General features: G+C 39.4%; 1 protein-coding gene across 2 annotated transcripts in view; it reads left to right on the top strand.

Annotated features, from left to right (window-relative positions):
* osbp2b (oxysterol binding protein 2b) overlaps nt 1–19,422 on the top strand; it is a 73,765-nt gene continuing 54,343 nt past the window's right edge. The window contains exons 1-2 of one of the 2 annotated variants that reach the window (XM_042488046.1): nt 1–311; nt 10,291–10,499. In XM_042488046.1, the coding sequence (XP_042343980.1) occupies nt 154–311; nt 10,291–10,499 (367 nt within the window). In that variant the 5' untranslated portion in view covers nt 1–153. Of the gene's footprint in view, nt 312–604; nt 690–10,290; nt 10,500–19,422 lie in introns of those variants that run through there. The other variant, XM_042488047.1, reaches the window with a different exon arrangement.

The raw sequence follows: 19,422 nt of genomic DNA on the forward strand, positions 1-19,422 counted from the left end.
GGGGTTCACGGTGGTTTCTCTCGCCCCGGATCGGACCCTCCTCTGTCGAGCTCATTCGTCAGTGCCGACGTCCTTGCCCCGGTAGTGCCGGTGGGGTAGTGCCCGTGTCCCCGCTGTTCATCCTGCATCCTTCGGCGTGCGGCGGAGTGGAGGATGAGCGAGCAAGGGAAGGGCTCGGCATCCGCCTCTGCCGCGGCCCCGGCACCAGGGTCGGATACTTATAAAGGCTGGCTTTTTAAATGGACCAACTACTTGAAAGGATACCAGCGGCGATGGTTTGTCCTCAGCAACGGCCTGCTGTCATATTACAGGTAAATTTTTACGAAACAGTGTGCAGTATTTCTCAAAATAAACGGCAGTTGGGCGCTCAGCGAGTCTGTGTCGGCGCATCATTACAGCTGGCTGCTCAGCTGGCTAGCATCAGGCTAAAGCTAGCTGTCAACGGTCAGCCGTCTGTTTACTTCAAGCTGTCAGCGACAAACACGTTGACGTTTTACTTTCAGTGACTGTGAGTTGCGAAAGGACACCGACACAGACAGTCACACACACAGAAGTACGAGCAGCAAGGCTTTTTACTCATTAAAATGTCAGAAATGTGGCGACACTTGATACAGACGTTAGCTAACGACGCTGAAGTTGGCTTCCGATTTGTGACTCCCGATTCAGCCGTTTGGGGGAGAGTTTAAGGGGTATGTAATTTACAGTATTTAACGACCGACTCTCGGCTTTTTGCACCCCGACAGCATGTTAAACATTTTAAGTGAAGCCTCAGAGTTGTCTGAAACCCACTTTTAGATTTGTGAAACTTTTATTCTATGTTTGAAAATGCGTAAAAGGGAGATCTAATAGTGTTTTGCCACATGTAGACCACATTGGACCAGGTCTAGATTAAAAACCCACAATACTTAGATAAATCCGATGTGGACTATATTATCCCAGAGAGGCCAAGCCAAACAATATTTTAAACACAAATTTAGATAGTGAAACCTTTATGCATTTGTATTTGTAAACATGTCAAAACAAAAACAAAGGAGGAGATTTTTTTCCTGCTATATATATATATATAAATATATATAGGGATTTCGTTCCTTTTTTGCATTTATACTAATAATATTTTTATTTCACATATCTGAAACTATCTTTTAATTCACATTTAGCCTGTCTTGGATAATCCAGTCAAGATGTGAACTATTCAAGTGTGGTTTTCGAGAGAGACCTGGTTCAGTTTGGTGTGGATGTGAAAAATGTGGTGAAACTTCCCTTTATTTCATTATCACGCATATAATAATAGGCTTCACTTAAAATGTCTAACATGCGTTCACTACAATAGGAGGTGCAGAAAGCTAAAAGTCGGTCTGCAAGCATTGCAACTAACATCCCCCTCAGCTCTCCCCTTAACTGCTGAATCGAAAGCTAACTTCAGCGTCGTCGTTTGCTAACTAAGCTAACGCTAGACCGCTTGCCTCAATCGGCGACAGTAAGCTCCAGCTGTCTGCTCCTCTGTGACAGAAACACGATTTTAAACACGTATTTAGTAAAGCTGACATCCCAGTTGAATCTTTTTATGTCATTGTCACTGTTTTCAATTTTTATGCCCTTTGAACGTCATGTCTTTTTTGCGAAATCCATTCATTCATTGCATCAACTCAGACCCAAGTCATTCAGTGTCATTATCACTCTGTCATCACTATGCTCACGCAGTTGCTAGCTGTGAGCTAATGTTAGCAATACAATAGCCTAACACCTGTGGCTCATGTGCTTCTAGCGAGGGACTCGTGTTTCCACAGGTGTGGGTGTGGAGGCACAATAAAGCATGACAAATATTCAGTCCTTCAGCCAGCAATAACACTTTCAGTTTATCTCAAAACAGAATAGTCCAGCATATTTTGAAGGGTCATGAACATCTGATTAGACTGCAATGGGTCATCAGAGCAACTTTAACTGAGTATTTAAAACTTGTTGATTGAACAGCTAAAACAAATCTTAATTAAGTTTTCAACAACAACAACAACAACAACATATTTATTGTCAGTTTAATGGTAACACAACTTTACTAGCAGGTAAATGAATGGTTACATGGTCTACTCTAAGGAAGTCCAATCCTGACATTTGGAGCAGTATTTGTTCAGCGGATTTATTTATTTATTTATTTCCAAAATCATAGATAAGAAAATGAACATTGTATGATAACCATCAACTTTCTTATTATGCTATAACTTATCACCTGCATATTGCTGCAACCTTAGTCTTAACTGTACAATAATTGGTGCAACAATTCTACTAGCAGTACTTTTTGTGCAATTATTCAACTGAGCAATATTCTTCCCACCATTTAATGTATATTTAACCACTCTTATATGTATATTTAACATATTGTATATATTTCTTATTCTTATTCCTACTTATGCATATATTGTATTGTTCTATGTAGCATCACACACAGGTTTATTTTTTATACTTTTTTTATACTTCCAGCTTTAGTGTTTTTTTTTTTTTATATATATATATATATTTTTTTTTTTAAACTGCTTACATACTCAGCACATTTCACATATTTTATATTCTAGATAGTTTACATACTAGTGTCAACATTATTTCTTATTGCAAATATTTATTTATATTTTTAAGTACTTCTTATTTCTACCTCTCAAATTCTCTGTGCTTGGCATCAGAGCAATTATAACAAACCACAGTTTCCCCCAGGCATCAGTAAACTATTCTGATTCAGATTCTGAAAATACGTCAGTGGCCACTTTCTAGCATTTTCAGAGCTTCCACTTGAGCCAGCCTCTTCAGGGTTTTGATTATTTAGCGATGCAAGAGCTTGATACTTTTCATTTCTGTCATTTCTGTGCTGTTGCATGTTCAACAAGCTTGCTTACTTCCATGTGATTTTGTCAACATTAAAATGCTGTATCACTGTATGAGTCTGATTGCCCTTGGCTAAGGTTTTCATTCAAATTATGTTTAGTGCCAAAGTATCTCAATTGTCCAAAATATTAATTCATGAATAGATTCAACATTTAGATCTTTTGCACCATGAGATAGCTATGAAGCAATTAATAATTCCACACCAGGAAGCCCTGACCACCTGTGTATATGCACTGTCCACATGAAAGGAGAGACGAAATATTCATTGCAACAGTTGTTCACCCTGTCTGACACAGTTTTTCTAATTAAATGGTTCATAGCAGAATGAAGGTGCCCCCACTGGAGTTAACCCTCCTCTGCTAATAGTACTATTTGTCAAAGCTGTGACTGTTAAGTTTAAGTGCCTTCACAAATCAGACATGATTCAAATAAAAACCTCCCGGCTTAATGTTTTAATGCAACCTGTATTGTTTGAAGTGATAAAAATTATGAATGTGCATCTAAGCTTTTCCCTCTAGATTGCAAATTGTCTTTTCACATATCAGATATGATAGAAAAAATATCTGACTTCGAGCTTAATGTGTTAACAAACTGCAAATGCTTGCAGTAATATTAATTATTAACGTGACACTATGCAAATTTCACCATGATAATTCTTTTCATATGTCATTTTTCACTGAGAGGCTAGAGGGCAAAATTGGCTATGACGCAGGAATGGTTTCACTCCCTTGTTTAACCCTGTGAAACCTGAACAAACTGGCTTAATTTTTTTAAAAACATGGGATGAAGAAAATGAGCAACAAAGGAGAAATGACACAAAAATTAGCAAGAAATGAGTCAAAAGTTACAAGAAAATGACCAAAAAAGGAAAGTAAAAAAACCAAAAACAAACAAGAAAATGACCTAAAAAGTGTTAAAAATTAAGAAATATTATATATAGGGTAACATGTTTTGAATACGTAGTTCCTATTATCATAAATATAGTTTCTGGAGATTTTTCCTCGTTTTGATCATTTTCTGATCTCTCTCTCTTTCTCTCTCTCTGTCCTCTCTCTCGCTCTCTCTCTCTCTCTGTCCTTTTTTTTCGTTTTTTAAACATTAACTTTCGGGTTGTTTTCTTGTCACCGTTTATCAATGCCTTGTATTTTGCTGATTGCTGAGGTTTCAAGTATTAGAATACTTGTGAAATGTCCATCCAGGTGTCAAAGGGTTAAAAGCTGCTCTGCAAAGTGAATTCTTGTCAGTATGGTGGTGGTGGGGGGGTCTGGTCTTCTGACTATAAGGCAAAATTTTGACTCATACTTCCCTGCAGCTCCAGTAGTCATACAGTAAATGCCATCTTCACAATATGAATTTTCAGATTAGACAGGGAACATGCTCTACATTCAGAGTCCTTTATCCCATGCTAAAGTCTTGCCCCAACACCCTATTGTCTTTTGTTGTCAGCAGAGCTATTTGACAGAGAGCTATGGTAGCCAAAGCCCTACTCCAGCCTGAGCTCACGGTGAAAGGAAAGACGCCTGTTGCCTCTACCCTCTATTAATAGTCCATTATGTTGTAAGGCGATTGCCGTCCCTGAAGTAAAGGTAGCCCGTCGACATCTGAGCACGGAGGCAGTGAAGCGCACAAGTTGTCCCCTCTGCTGATGTCTTCCTGGCAGACCACATTGTGTGTGTCTGGGCTTTGTGTGCTTCTGTATGTGCCTCCTCTGGCCAACTATCTGCGCTGCTATTGTGAGGGTGATGGATGTGAAAGGGAAACAGTCAGACAAATGTGGCAACACATTAATTAAACTGTCCTCTTTTTATGTCAAGTGATTATTAATTTCTGCAAAAAAAGATCTTGTCCTACATTTATGAGATGAATACACAGAGAAATACACGAGAATAGCCCTGTACTACTGCCACTCACTATTTTAATAACATGTTACCGTTACTTTTCTAACATTTAACGCTTTAATACCTGAGCAAATTAGCTTGACTTCAGCTAAACAAGAAATGGCCCAAGAAATTAGCAAAATGTTACAAGAAAATTACCTGAAAAAAAGGCGAAGTAAAAAAACAAGAAAATAATTAAGAGCTATTATTCTGAACGTTTTTTCCTATTTTTTTTTTGGATAATATCTAATAATCTTCCACAGCTAAATTTCAGGTAATTTCCTTGTCACCTTTCACTAATTTTATGCAATTTATGGGATATATCTTGCCAAATTGCTCATTATGTCTTTACCCATGTATTCAGAAGAAATCAAACCAATTTTGTTTCAGACTTTTAAATGCATGTGAAAGGCATCTGAATGCAGGAACAGGAAAACTGATTTCAGTCCAGGTCTTAAAGGTTTTCCCTTAAAAAAAGGATTTATTGATGTCACTTTGGATAAGTGTATGATACTGTATGATTTGATGGATAGATATTTCATAATGGATTAAACTCCATCATAAGAGGATGCACTTAAAAGCCCATGTGACTCACGTCACATCCGATTAGCCTGACATGAATTCATCAGTTGTTTGATTTGCAGTGTTTGGTATTTGTTTGACCTTTTTAAAAGAACAGTTTGTATTTCTGATGAATCAATAGAGACTGACTGCCAATTAGAGGTCTAGCCAATAACCCAAAGGGCTCACTTTCATTCCCAAGGCCTGCTGTTGTCAAAGCAAAGGCTCAGCTCTCTAACTTGAAGCTGAGAAGCCAAAGGGCAACGGAGGACAATAATCGATGCTTTGAGTCTGTGGATGGACTGACACACTCAGCACTTGCGTCTGTTAAAGTGTAATGACTTTTACAGAGATTCAACATTGCACTTGTTATTGATTACTCTTGGCTCTGACACTGCAAGGCTGGCTGTCTTTCATACCACATCAGCCTTGTGCCTCGTCTTTTTTAGTTTAAATCATCTCGAAAGTGCCTCATTGAGCCGTTCTCACCAGGACATGACAAGATATTTGTCCTATCTCTCTCTCGCTGAACTTCTTTAATTTTTAATTTCTTAATTGAATTTTCCTCCAAGTTTTAATACTCTCAGCACTACTTACTCACCTCTTAAAGGAAATCCGGCTTGGTACTTTAGGGAAGATTACATGGCATTAAAGCTTTGAGCGCTAATGGAGCTGCCATATCAGTGAATCTGGCCTTGACTTTCATAGTAGAGTAGGCTTGCCACATTTCCTTCTCAGCTGTAGGTTAGTAACTAGATAGTATCAATTTAAGTGCTCAGTGGGGGTTTGGCACCATTCGCGTCGCTTTCGAGAGTCAGGTTTTTTGTGTTACCGCTGGCACACTCGGCTCCTGGGTGCAGGGAGGTGTGGTGGGAGAGTGGTGAGTTAGCCAACCTTGGGCCCAGCTAGAGGGTAAAGCCTGGCCTGAACTCTGTTTACAAGGCTGGTACATCAGCAGAGAGACTAGAACAAGAGATGTGAATGCTGTGATCTAATCTTGTTAATGGGCTCTTGGTTGGTCTCAGTGTGTACGTATAGAAGTGTCTCTGCGTGCGGCCTGTCCGGGTGGTCTTCGTGTTTTTGCGCAAAGGTGAGAGCAGCGGAGTGATGTTAAAAAAAGCAGGGAGTCACATTCTCACCATCTCACTGTTTCAGTCTTTCACCAGGTCATGTCATGCTGTTCATGTTGCGGTATCATTGCTTTGGTTTTCTTGTCTTATGTTTCCTTTCTGTCTTCAGCACGCCATGTTCCCCAGTGTTTCTCTGGCTCTCTTCCTCCATGTCTTGTGATATGTCTGCCCCCAGCCACAACAAAACCTATCTACATTCTCATGCTGTGGGTACTGTGTCCTATTTCCTCTGCCTGTCTGTGTATGCCTCCTCATGCTTATGGCTGTCTGTTCTGTGTTGATCACTGGTTACTGTTCTGTCATTACATGCTCCAGATCGGTGGATTTGTGTTTTATGAGGATATGTGCACAGGGGACTGACAGGTAACGCACTGCAATTCTCTCCTGGCTCAGCGCAACATGCAGGACCCTCTATCGTGGCTTCAGCTGCCCCCACTCACCATTGCCCTCTCCCTTACTATTGCCTTAAAGGGATATTTTGCCGATTTTCAGCCAGCTTTAAATCAATTCAATTTGGGTAGTATGTGTAGATGAACAGTAGTGAACTTCCCTCCATCTAACCAGTGCCTAGATTTCCCTTCTCCCCCCTTGGTGTAAACTCTAAAAATTACGTAATTTGGTAGAGTTACGTAATTTGGTGAAGTTTCGCCAGCTCTTTGGGCTGTTGATCAAACTAAAGGCTGTATTTCTGCATTTTAGTATTGCCCACCACCCGTACCACCAAACAGCATGGACAAAAAGTAAAGAGCTGATCAAGAGACACGCCCCCCCCCCCGCCCACGTGTAATTCGGATGGAAAACCAATCAAACGGTAAAACTTGGCAGTGCTGATTGAAATTTAATCAAGATTGTGTTACTGCACTGTTTATCTCTCTCCGGAAGTGTTTCCAGGGACACATTTAAATGTCCTGTTTAGCTGTTATAGCAAGAGTAGTGCCATGCTACCTCTTGAACAGTAAAAACGGAGGCTGAAAAAACAGAGTTCACATTGTAAAACTAAGCAGTGCTGATCAAATAAAAACCAAGAGGCTGTTACTGAGTTGCATATTTCTTTTCAGAAGCATGTTTTAGATTACTGTTTAATTGTAATAAGAGCCGCCATTGTCGCAGTCACAGTCTGATAAGTGGGAGTGTCTGGTAAGGGATGATGCATTCTGGTAGTTGTAGGTTTTCTACCTCTTTAGCAAAAGCTTCCTTTTTTCTGTTTTCTCTGGTCATGTTGCACCAATTTCAGAAGTATTTGCATGTTCCAACTGCAGAGACAGACCAGTTTTATGTGAGGACTCATATTATCGGTGAAATACTTCTTTAATGCCCCTATGATCTCTTTTTCCCAGCTTTTCTTGACTGTATATTTCACGGCCTTTGCATGGCCTCGTCTTCCCACAGGGCCGAAGCGATCAGAACGGATCTCATCTTACTCATCAGCAGCACACTCAGTTTGTTGACCCACTTACAGACAGGGCTCTGCAGCTGAGCTCGGGCTGGGCAAGTCTGAAAACTGGGCTGTTGAGGGTTCATGCCCACCCTCCGCACGGCTTCGCATGGCCCCAGTGCGGTCTCGTCTGCACACCCGATGTGCACCGAGTGCCAGCAGAAGAGCGGTACACTGAAGTGCTTGTTCTGGTTTGGCATTATAACAAGACTTGACTCCAGCCAGTAGGAGCAGTGTGAGGGAATCACTGCCTGGCAGAACTTATAAATACACTTCAACCTCTGACTTAATAAGGCGGCAGCCACCTTGTCAGTGTCAACCAAGACTGGATCTGGTGTAGAGTTAGCACTGCTGAGAGGCAGCTGCTCGTGGCAGTGAGGGCTCATTGGATGAATGGATGTCAGCACTCACAGACAGACACAGAAGCATCCACATGACTGCATGGCTGCATGCTTCAAAGTTTCCAAGAGTATGGATGGGCAATCATGTGACACTGAGGGTTAAGGATGTGTTTGTTTAATTTGAAACAACCAACACAGCATGTGATTTCGCTGATTAGTTGCTGCTCTCTGGCTGAGGGTGTTAATCAGCAAAATCAGCTGTCTGTGGCTGGGGGTGAAGACCTGCATACACTCAGCTCTCTCAAGGACATGCCGTTCCATCCCTGCTCTGCAGCTTAGCTTGTCTAACCGTGACAGAACAAACAGGCAGCCAGCTTACCACCATACAAATGTTAATGTTCTCTTGAATTTTCTTTTTGTCAGTTGATCATATTAGTTGTAGTAATTCTGTTTGAACAAGAACATATTTAAAAACTGTACATGTAGAATAACTGTCTCATAATTGTAGAATACTTCACCCACAAAATAACAATTTGCACATAAATTACTCATCCCGTGTTATGTCGAAATCATTAAATAGTTAACTTTGCTCCAATCCAATCCAGAATCCAAACATTTCTAAATCCCTTCTGTAGAATTTATTAAAGGAATACTGTGCCCACAAAATGAACAGCTGTAAAGCAATTATTCACCTCGTATTGCATTTCATCTTTGAGGAAAACTTCGTTTTTCACACATGCCTCTGCAGAGGAAATAGGAATACAAAAACTGAGAAAGTTCTTGATGAATTGCAGTAAAAGGGGACCATGTTTCTATGTCAGAACATCTGTTTACAAACTTCACACAACTTGTGCAGTGTAATCCAAGTCTCATTTATCGAGTCATGTGATCATTATTTCCCTAACACATGCATTTTCACTAAAACCTTACAATTTAAAACACTTCTGCATCAGCATTATCACGCACAGACAAATAGAGAGCCTGATTAGATGTGTGCATTTGAACTCTGCTTAATGGATGCGGTTGCAGAGGTGTGTTAGTATGGAAAAGTGTTTTAAATAGTAAGGTTTAAGCAAAAATGCATGTTTTTGGGAATTACTGAACATATGACTGGATGAATGAGACTTGTAGGAGTTTTGTGAGAGTTTGTAAACAGATATTTCAGTGCAGTTTTGCTGTTGTTAAACAAGGACCCTATGAGCCCTGTTCATCCAGAGCATTTGTCTTTTCTGGATTCTCTGAAGCATGTGAGAAAAACAAAGTTGTCTTCAAGAATTTAACAAAACACAGGGTGAGTATTTCATATACAAATTATCATTCTGTGGATGAAGTATTCCTTTAAAAAAATCTGCAGTTTTTTTTAATTTTGAATGATTTACAACATTATTAATATTTTTGCTGCAGTTGATTTATTGGGAGATGTTTTCAGACACATACAGTCCATAGAGTTGGCTTGCACAGTGGGTGTACATGCAACACTCTCTTGCCTTTGCTCTAATCTCTTGCTCTCCTGCTTTGGCTCTCTTCCCCGTTATCTCTCTTTTTTTTTTTTACCACCTTTCACACTCTGTTGTCTCTTTGTTCATGCTGTTATTCATTGTTTGGTTTTGTTCGCTACAGAGGCTTGGAGGCAGACAATGGCCTTGTTATCTAGACTACTGTGGCCCACTGACTGTGCAACAGTTGGTCTTAGTGGAGGCTACACAGAATACCCACAATTCAGCACACTCACAGCAGGGCAGGCAGGCAGGCCATGCAGAGTGAATTAGAAGTTCAAACCATCCAATTTGTTTAACACTAGCTAACACAGGTTTAGGTTTCATGAATGGATAATTGTGCTACAGAAAAGTGTGTTCAGTGAAATAACCAAGTACCCCCGCGACTGCTTGGCCTCATATTCATATGATTTGTGGCATTTCTCTGTCCCTCCTTGCCTCCTTGCTTGTGCTTATTGGCCATAGGAATGTCAGCTGTATTATCCTACCTGTATTACTCTAACTGGTAAAAAAAAAAAAAAGTGTTGGACAGTGTCTTTAGCTCTTTCTTGTTTTTCTTTCCCTTGTATTTCGTTGCAGGACGCAGGCAGAGATGGCCCATACATGTCGTGGAACAATCAACTTGGCCACGGCACACATCGACACAGAGGATGCTTGCAATATTGTCCTGAGCAGTGGCGGCCGCACTTACCACCTGAAGGCTAGCACGGAAGTGGAGCGGCAGAGATGGGTCACAGCACTGGAGTTGGCCAAGGCTAAAGCCATACGCATGATGAACGATCAGTCTGGTAAGGGCAGCAGGAGCTTCTTATATGGACAATTTTAAGCTGCACTTATTGCTTTTTATAGTTTAAGCAGGGTTCCCACAGTCATGGAAACCTGGAAAGAACAGGCCTGAAAAAGTCACTTAATTGTTGAAAAAAAACATTGAAAGACTTTGAAAATCGTGGAATTTTATGATTTTCCGCGAAATGTAACGTAACCCGTAATTTATTTTCTGAAGCTGTCGACATTACGCAGCTCTAACATGCATTGATTTGTTTGTTTGTTTACTAACTATACATTTCTTCATTTTCTCCCTGCATTTAGCTCTATCCCCATATTTGCCAGCAGGCTATAATTATAATTACAGGCAAGTAGGGCAAGAAAAAATATATGGGTCCTTGAAAAGTCATGGAATGGTTTTGAAATTTTGTCCATGAAAATGTGTGGGAACTCTGTCTAAGTGCAAGCTGTGAGTGCACAACACACTTATGATGCAAGACATTAATGGTCAGAATTTAACCTTGATAAATAAGGGCTGGGCCGATTCAGTCTTTGGTAAACACAAGAGTGTATTTGTCTTTTGATTTACTTTGTTAGTTCCAAGATCCAAGGTGAAAGTGTGTTAAGCGTGTTCACCATGGTCCTTAGGCCAACCAAGATATTTGGATATATTTCCCAGTGTCCCCTGGCATTTGATAATCAGCACAGCTCATGTTTCAGCTCACGTCCTCCTTCTTTAATGTAATTCAGAATCCAGTGTGAGCCAGGAGAGGGCAGCGCCGTCTGCTCAGTCGAGTTGGAAAGCAAACTAGCGTATGCTAATGGTACCGTGAAAACTGGGCTTCCATTCAGCTTCACAACAGAGCACTCTCCTTTCCAAGGGGACTTATTCTTCTGTGGTTGTATTAGGTGATATAGGTCAAAGGCTGTGGGAAAAGCCTGGGAGGGCCATTTTTCTTCACTTTTCAACCTGGCAGCATCCCAAAACCTCTCTGCCCCAGTCTGTTGCAGACAGGGTCTACAGAGACAGAGACAGGCTATATATTCCTCTGGCCTCCATTTGAAAGCCACTAAATATAGACTGGGGGAGAATGTGTGTGCTTTTTAGCTCACCACTTCCAGTAAGCAGGAGAGGAATGATGTTAAATTTGTATTTTTAAAAGGTTAGGGTATTGAACTACCCACATATTTGATGTGTGTCTGATTGTTTGTTTATGTGTGGTTGTGTATTTTCTGCAGCTTGGTCTGTTGTCAAGTTCAGTTAAAGTGTGCTGATATCCAGCTGCTTTACACCCACCAGAATTTGACATTCCTTTTTACATATTGTCAGCTCTTAATTTAGTGCTTGCTTTGTCTATTTACCTATGTGGTGAAGATCAGGCCACAGAATATACAGGAATAAGACATCCACACTTTCAATTTTTAGTTTTGCACCATTGTTCCCTCTTGGGCCCATTCCAGGATCCAGTTCAGGAGCAAGTACCTGTAAATGCCATTTAAAAGTAAAATCACGCTGTATCTGTTTGAAATGTACTGAAGTGAATAGTAACCTTTTCTGATACAGTTTTGATGTCAGGCAACCTGTTCTTAGATCAAATACTGTGCAATATCAACTGAAAGCTGATGCTTTTCATTTCAGTAGTCTTAGCAAACTGTTGGCATTTAAATGCATAAAATTACATTAAGACACCTGCTTCTGTGCCTCTAAGATGCTGTAGACCTTTGTTATTCAGCTTGCATTTGGGGGGTCAAATCTGGCTTGTAACAGAGTGCAGAGTAGCTTGCTGACTATTTTCTAATTCACAGCGAAAACGAACTGATTCACACTGAGATTCTTTTGTACTTGCCAAACTGCATAAAAAGCACCAAAATAGAGCTTGTTAATTAAAAAAGAAGTGCCAGGGGGCAGCAGTCCGTGCTAAGTCCTGAATGTGCTCAAATCCTAAAACACCCCTGTGTACACCTGAGCTGTATGGGGCTGCTGTGAGTGGATTTGCCTCTTGGCAAAGATGAGTGAGAACAGCAAATGTCAAAAGGATCAAAACAGGCAATTTACTTTTTATGTATACTGAGAAATATTAATAAAGTTTGTTAATTTCTCTGGCCCCTGGCCTCCGGCAGGGTTCCTGTGGATCCTTAAAAGACCTTAAAAGGCATTGAATTAATTAATGTAAAAATATGGCCTTTATTGGTATTACAATATTCTACATCAATCTTTCTAAAGTCTTAAGAATACAACGACATGAAGTATGATTTTAGGATCATTTTTCTTCCTACGCTGCATTGTGAAAAATAATTTCCAAAATGCCTCTTGCATTAATGAGATCACCACACACAATCCTGTTTTCAGTCAGGATGCTCAGAGCAGAGCGTCCAATGTCTGCCAGCTAACTGTTGATGTAGCCTGGACAATGTGGGGTAGTACAGATTCAACGAAAATTGGGTATTTAACCAAAATTTGGGGGTAAAGAAAACTAGTAAAGGCAATGCATAAAAGGCTCAGCACGACAGAATCAAGGCAGAGTGAGAAACAAAAACACCAACAAAATTGCCAACAAAGGGCACGTATCTCCTAATTCTGTTCTCCCCACAAAATAAAAAAAGTCACATTTTATGTTACACTAAATATTTGGGCAAAATTGTCCAAAATCTTATGTAACTACTGTCATTGTGTTTTTTTTTAGTTGTTGTTGTTTGATTTAGGTCTTAAATTGAATTCTGAATGGTAGTAAAAAAAGTCTTAAAAATTCTGAAATCTAACTACAGCTAACCTTTAGCTGTAGGAACCCTGTCCTGTCATTTTACATGAGTGGCCCACAGGAAGAGTTGGGTAGTCTATCCCTGCTCCAGCGTGACTCTGCTGCCATTGGTTTCACCAGGACATTGGTCATACAGAACCTCTTAAATATTTTGTTTAAACCACAAAACTTAAAATCTTAATCGCATCAGTGCTACAATTGCTTGCCATACATGGCCTTTTATTTTATGAGGCAGTAAATTGTATTTTGTCAAAGCTTTGACTCATTAATTGCTCTAAAGCTCAGAGAAAGGATGTGTGTGTGTGTGTGTGTGTGTGTGTGTGTGTGTGTGTGTGTGTGTGTGTGTGTGTGTGTGTGTGTGATTGTTTTTTTTTTTTTCAAACATTGCCTTCCACAGCTAATCTATATGTGGGAGGAGGATTTAAGAGAATGTGAGAAAAGAGCCACTGTGTGAGTCCGTCTACAGAAAATTAAGTACCTGTTAATGCAGCTGAGAGTAATGCTTCAATATGACAGTGAATAACTATACGCATGTGGATAATTTTACCATCAGGCTCTTTTAGAGCATCTTATTCTTTGTCCACTCTGTTACACACACATGGATCAGCATCAGCATGTGTATAGATACAAGGCTTCCCAAAGATCCTTAAAACGTCTTAAAAGGCATTGAATTCATTAATCTAAATGTTATAAAAATGTGTTGGATCAATCTTTCAAAAGTCTTAAAAATACTATGACATGGGAGGCAGGGTTTTATAAATCATTAACATCAGGCAGAGCATGGTAGTGAAACTAACATCACTTGTATTGTGTTTCTGGTTGAGATGCTCAGTGTAGAGGAACCACTGTCCACTGAGGGTCCACTGTCTGTTATCTAGCTGTCACTGTACCCTGGATGACATGGAGAACAGCAAATTCAACTAAATTGGCTATGAAACAACAATTTTGTGGAATAGCTGAAACTGGTACAAGCCCATACATATGAGACATGGTATATTTTATGTAAAAAGTTTTTCAAACTCAGCACAATGGGAATCAAGTCAGTAGAATCCCACATGCAGAATGAGAAACACAAAATTGCCAGTAAAACTTGCAACAAATGCCATATATTTCTCAGCTCTGTTCTACCCTCGTCTTTGCAACGAGACAAAAATCTAATATTTAATGTTACAATAAATGCTCAGGAAAAATTGTCCCTAACCCTGTGTAGTTGATTCATTCAGTTCAAAATGAACCTTTTTCCCCCCATCCTTGTTATAGTAAAATTGGTTTTAAATCTAATTCTGAGCGGCATCAAATAGTATTTAAAATTCTTAAATCCAACTTGCCTAGAGCTGTATTAATCCTGAGACTGAAACCAAGGTGTATAACTTGATTAGCTTAAAATAAATGAATTAAAGTAGGCAACACCACAGAAAAGCAAGTCAATTAAAATGGGTTTTAAGAAGTGATTTAAAAGAAGTCACTGATTCTGCAAGCCTCATCTCCTCAGGCAGGCCGTTTTCATCTTTAGCCTATGACAAACAGGTTTTAAAAAACTGAAATCCAATGATACACTGTTAAAACTCATATCTGAAGCCTTTCTTTGCCTGTGAGCCATGGGATTATTTTCTATGTACAGCTGACCTGGACCCTGAATCAATTACGTGTCTATCTCATTAGTACTGCTGTCACATCTGCAGTCTTCCATAAATACGCCTTCTTTTGTAAATTGCCTTTCCTTCCATGAGTGCATCTTGTTCTAATTTAGGTTTAGATTGGATTTCTAACAGCTTGCTGAAGCTACTGCCTGCAGTCTGTTAGGCAAATGTTCAGCAGGTGGCAGTGTTTCTCTTCACTTCAACATGACCTCTCCCTTGGGTTCCCTGCTTTGTTTTTTTGCTGCTGCTTGTGAAAGGGAGCTCACAGCCCGTTGTATCACTGGTTCCAGTGGTAACTTGAATTTGCAAGTGTGTCATGTGCTCCTATTTAAATATAACACCAGTGAAAATTTGCATACACGGTGGATTTTAGTGCAAACTGGAAGGTTTTAGTGGAAGTCGGTGTAAAAATTGAGAAATTCATAAATGCTGGAACCAGTCATCCAGTTAGTGGTTTCCTCTGGGTGTAGCTGAACTCAGACATGATAAAGCTGAAGAAGGCAGGAGAGTAACGGCAACAGCTACACATCCATATTAGAGGCTCTCTTCCTGAACCTGACCCTGATGTTCCCAGCATGCAAGCTGAATTTTATCTTGAGTTCTTTAACAACAGCGCAGTGATCTGCATCAGCATTTGATCAGGAAGTCGATCTAAAAGTCCTTGAGACATTTCACTTGAAATGATTCGTGTGACTCCCAGTCACATGATTTACTTGCAAGGGCTCAGTTACTCCATATATTTACATTTATCCTTTTGCTGTGTTATTTTTCTCTTACTCTTTACCCTGTATCTCTCTCTTATATATTTTTATTACACATCCCTGCTATGAATCACTTTACAGTAAAAAAGTGAACCTCTGTCCATGGTCCTGAAACCAAATATCAAGATTAGGACAGCCTCCTTAACCTTTAAAACCTGAGCAAATTGGTTTAATTTCAAAAACACAGGGAAAGGGCAAAGAGCTACCTAACCATTCATGTAGTGAAATGTCACTGAAGGAGAAAATTACACAAAAAGTGCAGAAAAATATACTTGTATCATTTTATTTTCTGTACATTTTTCCTTTTCTTTCATAATTTTACATGAATTTTTCCCCCTTTTTAAAAACAAAAACAAAACAAATTTTTAGGTCACCTTTTACTTATTTCTCGCAATTTGTGGGGCCTTTCTAGCCATGTTAGTCATTACCTTTTTCCCCAATGTTTTTGAAAGAAATCAAACCAATTTACTCAAGTTTCAAAGAATTAAATAACCTGTGAAAGGTGTCTGTATGCAGCATGTGAAACTGATGTCTAATCAGGTTTTACAGGGTTTTACAAGCTTTATTTCTTGTTTTTTCCTACTCTTGTTGTCCTGACTGTATTCCTGATATCTCCCCTACATTGGCTCCAGCGCTCGCTCTTCCTCTCTCGCCCTCTCACTCGTTGTCTGGTTTTCCCACCCCCTCCCTCTCTTCGTCTCTCTCCTTTTCTCTCTCTGTAAGCCGTTTGCTGTGCTTCTCATCCGGCGGGGGTTTTTAGTTCTGAATGGAATGACCTTCTGCTTTCTCCAACTCTTCCCCTTTCTCTTTTGCTTAAAACACTGCTATTGTCCTGCAAAGTCTGGAGGGAAAAATAGAGACGGGATAAGGTGCAGTTCTCCTCTTGTGAGTATCCTGCTTCATTCCATTTACGTTGTGCTCAGGAATGTGTGTGCATGCATACATGTGTATCTGGTTAAGATGATTAGATTCAGCTGTGTATAAATGTAGCTATATAACAGTATAGTGGTTAATAGTGGCTGGTTTGTAGTTGATAAACTGAGGATATCTGGGATTTCTATTGTTAGATAAAGGGTGGTTACAGTAGATATCTGTCCCAGAGCTCATCCAGGTGTAAACTCTGCTGTAAAATTGGGAAATGACAGAATTATTCAAGAAAGTCATTGAATTACACATAAAAATGTTTCTTTTTTAAAAGCGAATGGAAAACATTGTTGGAGTATTTATTTATTTATTTAATTGTCTTGCTATGTTGTATACATTTTCTGATTGTGAATCTCTCTGGGCAGTGTAGGAGGAGAGTAGGCTGTTTTATTACATCAGTCTATATGGCAATAAATAATGATTCACACTTCCTATGTTAATCTAAATGGAGCCTAAACTGTGTTTTAAGTAACTGCATTGTATCATCTGCACTACTTTCTGAGCTTGTGAAAGGATATTATGAAATGACAGATGGTAAGCTGATCATCCTAATCAATTAGTTCTGCCGCGGCTGTGATTCGAATCACTTGTCCTTGTTTGTCTTGGATGTACAAGCCTGTGGCGGCAGAGGTTGATTTGCTAGATCAGTTCAGTCCCCACTGATGAGGGAGATTGGAGACAAAGAGATCAGACTCAGACTTGTAACATGACAAACATCAACGCCAGATGAAGCCAAGCTACTCACAGAGATCACAAACACTGTGGCTGTCCAATTGGTCAACCAGCCAAAATCATTCTCTGGGTACTTTAAAAAAAAAAATCTCTTTCTCTCATTTCAGCCATATTTAACTTCTTCCTCTCTTTCCTGTCTTTTAAATCTGTTGTGAATGTAACAGCCAAGTGTCCCTGTGAAATCAAACCTTCGCTGTCTCATAATGGATTTGACCTCTCTGAACTCACACTCCCTCCATAAACTTCACATCCCACCCGTCATCGATCTTGGAGTTAGATGCCACCTGCTTTCTCTCCATCTGGTCTCATTTGCTCTTTGAAGCTCCTTAGTGTCTACGTTGTTGTTTTACTTGTAGCATATTCCTATTTATATTCTCCTAAATTAACATTTTCACCACATCTCCCTTTATTGTTGACTTCCACTGTCATTATATTATGAAACCACACGGAGCAATAAATTCCTATTTATGTTGAAAAGACTCTAAAATATTCCAATACGTGAGTGTGTTCTGGACAACAGAGGGATGGCACCATCTTATTTCATAAGACATCAACCAGCTCTCTTTCTCACTGCACTCAGTCTTTTACTGATGTTAAATCATGAACAACCACATGCATTGGTTTTTGCATGTTAGTGCACCCTCTTCCTGCTCTTATGCTGCAGAAGTGGTTTGAGAAGTTGTGATGGATGGTGTGACCACAGCCCCCATTCTCTGTGAAAGAGCAAACAGCATGCTTTTTACAGTTAAACTTTTACTTTTTGGGACCATAGATTTCATAAAATAGACACAGCCACTGTGTGGCCCATTGGTTTTTGGACTACTGTTTTGAAGCCTCAAGTTTGGCATTTTGACCGTAGGCATTTTGGATTTTTGGAGCCCCAACTGACACGAGGTAACCATATTTGGAAAAGATGGTGGTGCTGGGGAGGGGCGGATCAGATCAATTAGCGGTAAAGCAGTTAAATGTGAATAACTTTAGGCTGAATCAAAATTAAATGGGTGAGTTTTATAAAAATTCACTCACTGTACAGTTGACACGAATAAGGTAATTAGCTAGTTATTAGACTGTAAACATTTTTATTTCTACTGTAAAGCTGGGCATTTATAATGGGTGTCTGTGGGTCTTGTCTGCTTCTGGAGCTAGCCTCAAGTGTCCATTCAAGGTAACACGTTTCTTGCACGTTTGCTTTGGTTTCATTTTTCAGCCCCGGGGTTTGCCACTTGTTTTTGGCAGATGATTTTGATTGAGTTTTAGTTTTAGTCTTTGATTTTAATTTTAGTCTTGTGTGCTGATTTTTTATTTTTGTATTTTAAACTTTCAGAGGATAAAGCTGCAGTCATCCTTGATATAAACACTGATTGTAGCTATTGGTGTTGTTCTTGTCTATTGCAAGGATAGCAGTAGAAGTCATGGGTCACCTGTTTATACTATACTATATTATAACTATTATTATCATTGAATAATCATTTTAATTATTTAAAAAAATTAAAAAGACAAATATTTACTGGTTTCATACTTTTTAAGAGGAATAGCTTTAACTGAATAGCTTTATTTGGACTGTTGGTCAGATAAACATTATGGTTAAAGACGTGTCCTTGAGTTCTGGGAAATCATACAGGGCATTTTTTTTTACCAGTCTCTTACACTTTATTGACACAACAATTAATCAATTTATTTAAAAAAATAATGGGCATATTGACACATAATGATAATAATCGTTAGTTGCAGCCCTAATCAGAACACTGATCAGAGGAAATGCTGTGTAATAGTTGTTGATTCCTCTTCTTTTTATCGGTGTTGATCGGACTAAAACTAGGAGAATATAGTTGTAGATAACTGTAATGATTTTTCAAAGAGAGACCATAATTCTGAGAATATATTTCTATGATTATTTTGTTTTCTTTTCTGCTAGGTTATACACTGTATATGAAAGTGTGTGTGTGTGTGTGTGTGTTTTGGTGTTGCAGTGTGTATGCATGTTCATGCGATTACATGTGTGGGAGTGTAAGTGATATAATTAGGTATGAAGATTGTGCTTGTATTAGTCCCGCGTCTCGTCTCTTACGTGGCTGTCTTGGTATTAGACCGTTGTTTACTGAATTTAATGGATCTATAAATTATGTTAAT

Source organism: Plectropomus leopardus, chromosome 6 (assembly GCF_008729295.1).
Source record: "Plectropomus leopardus isolate mb chromosome 6, YSFRI_Pleo_2.0, whole genome shotgun sequence".
In the NCBI taxonomy this organism is placed as follows: domain Eukaryota; kingdom Metazoa; phylum Chordata; class Actinopteri; order Perciformes; family Serranidae; genus Plectropomus; species Plectropomus leopardus.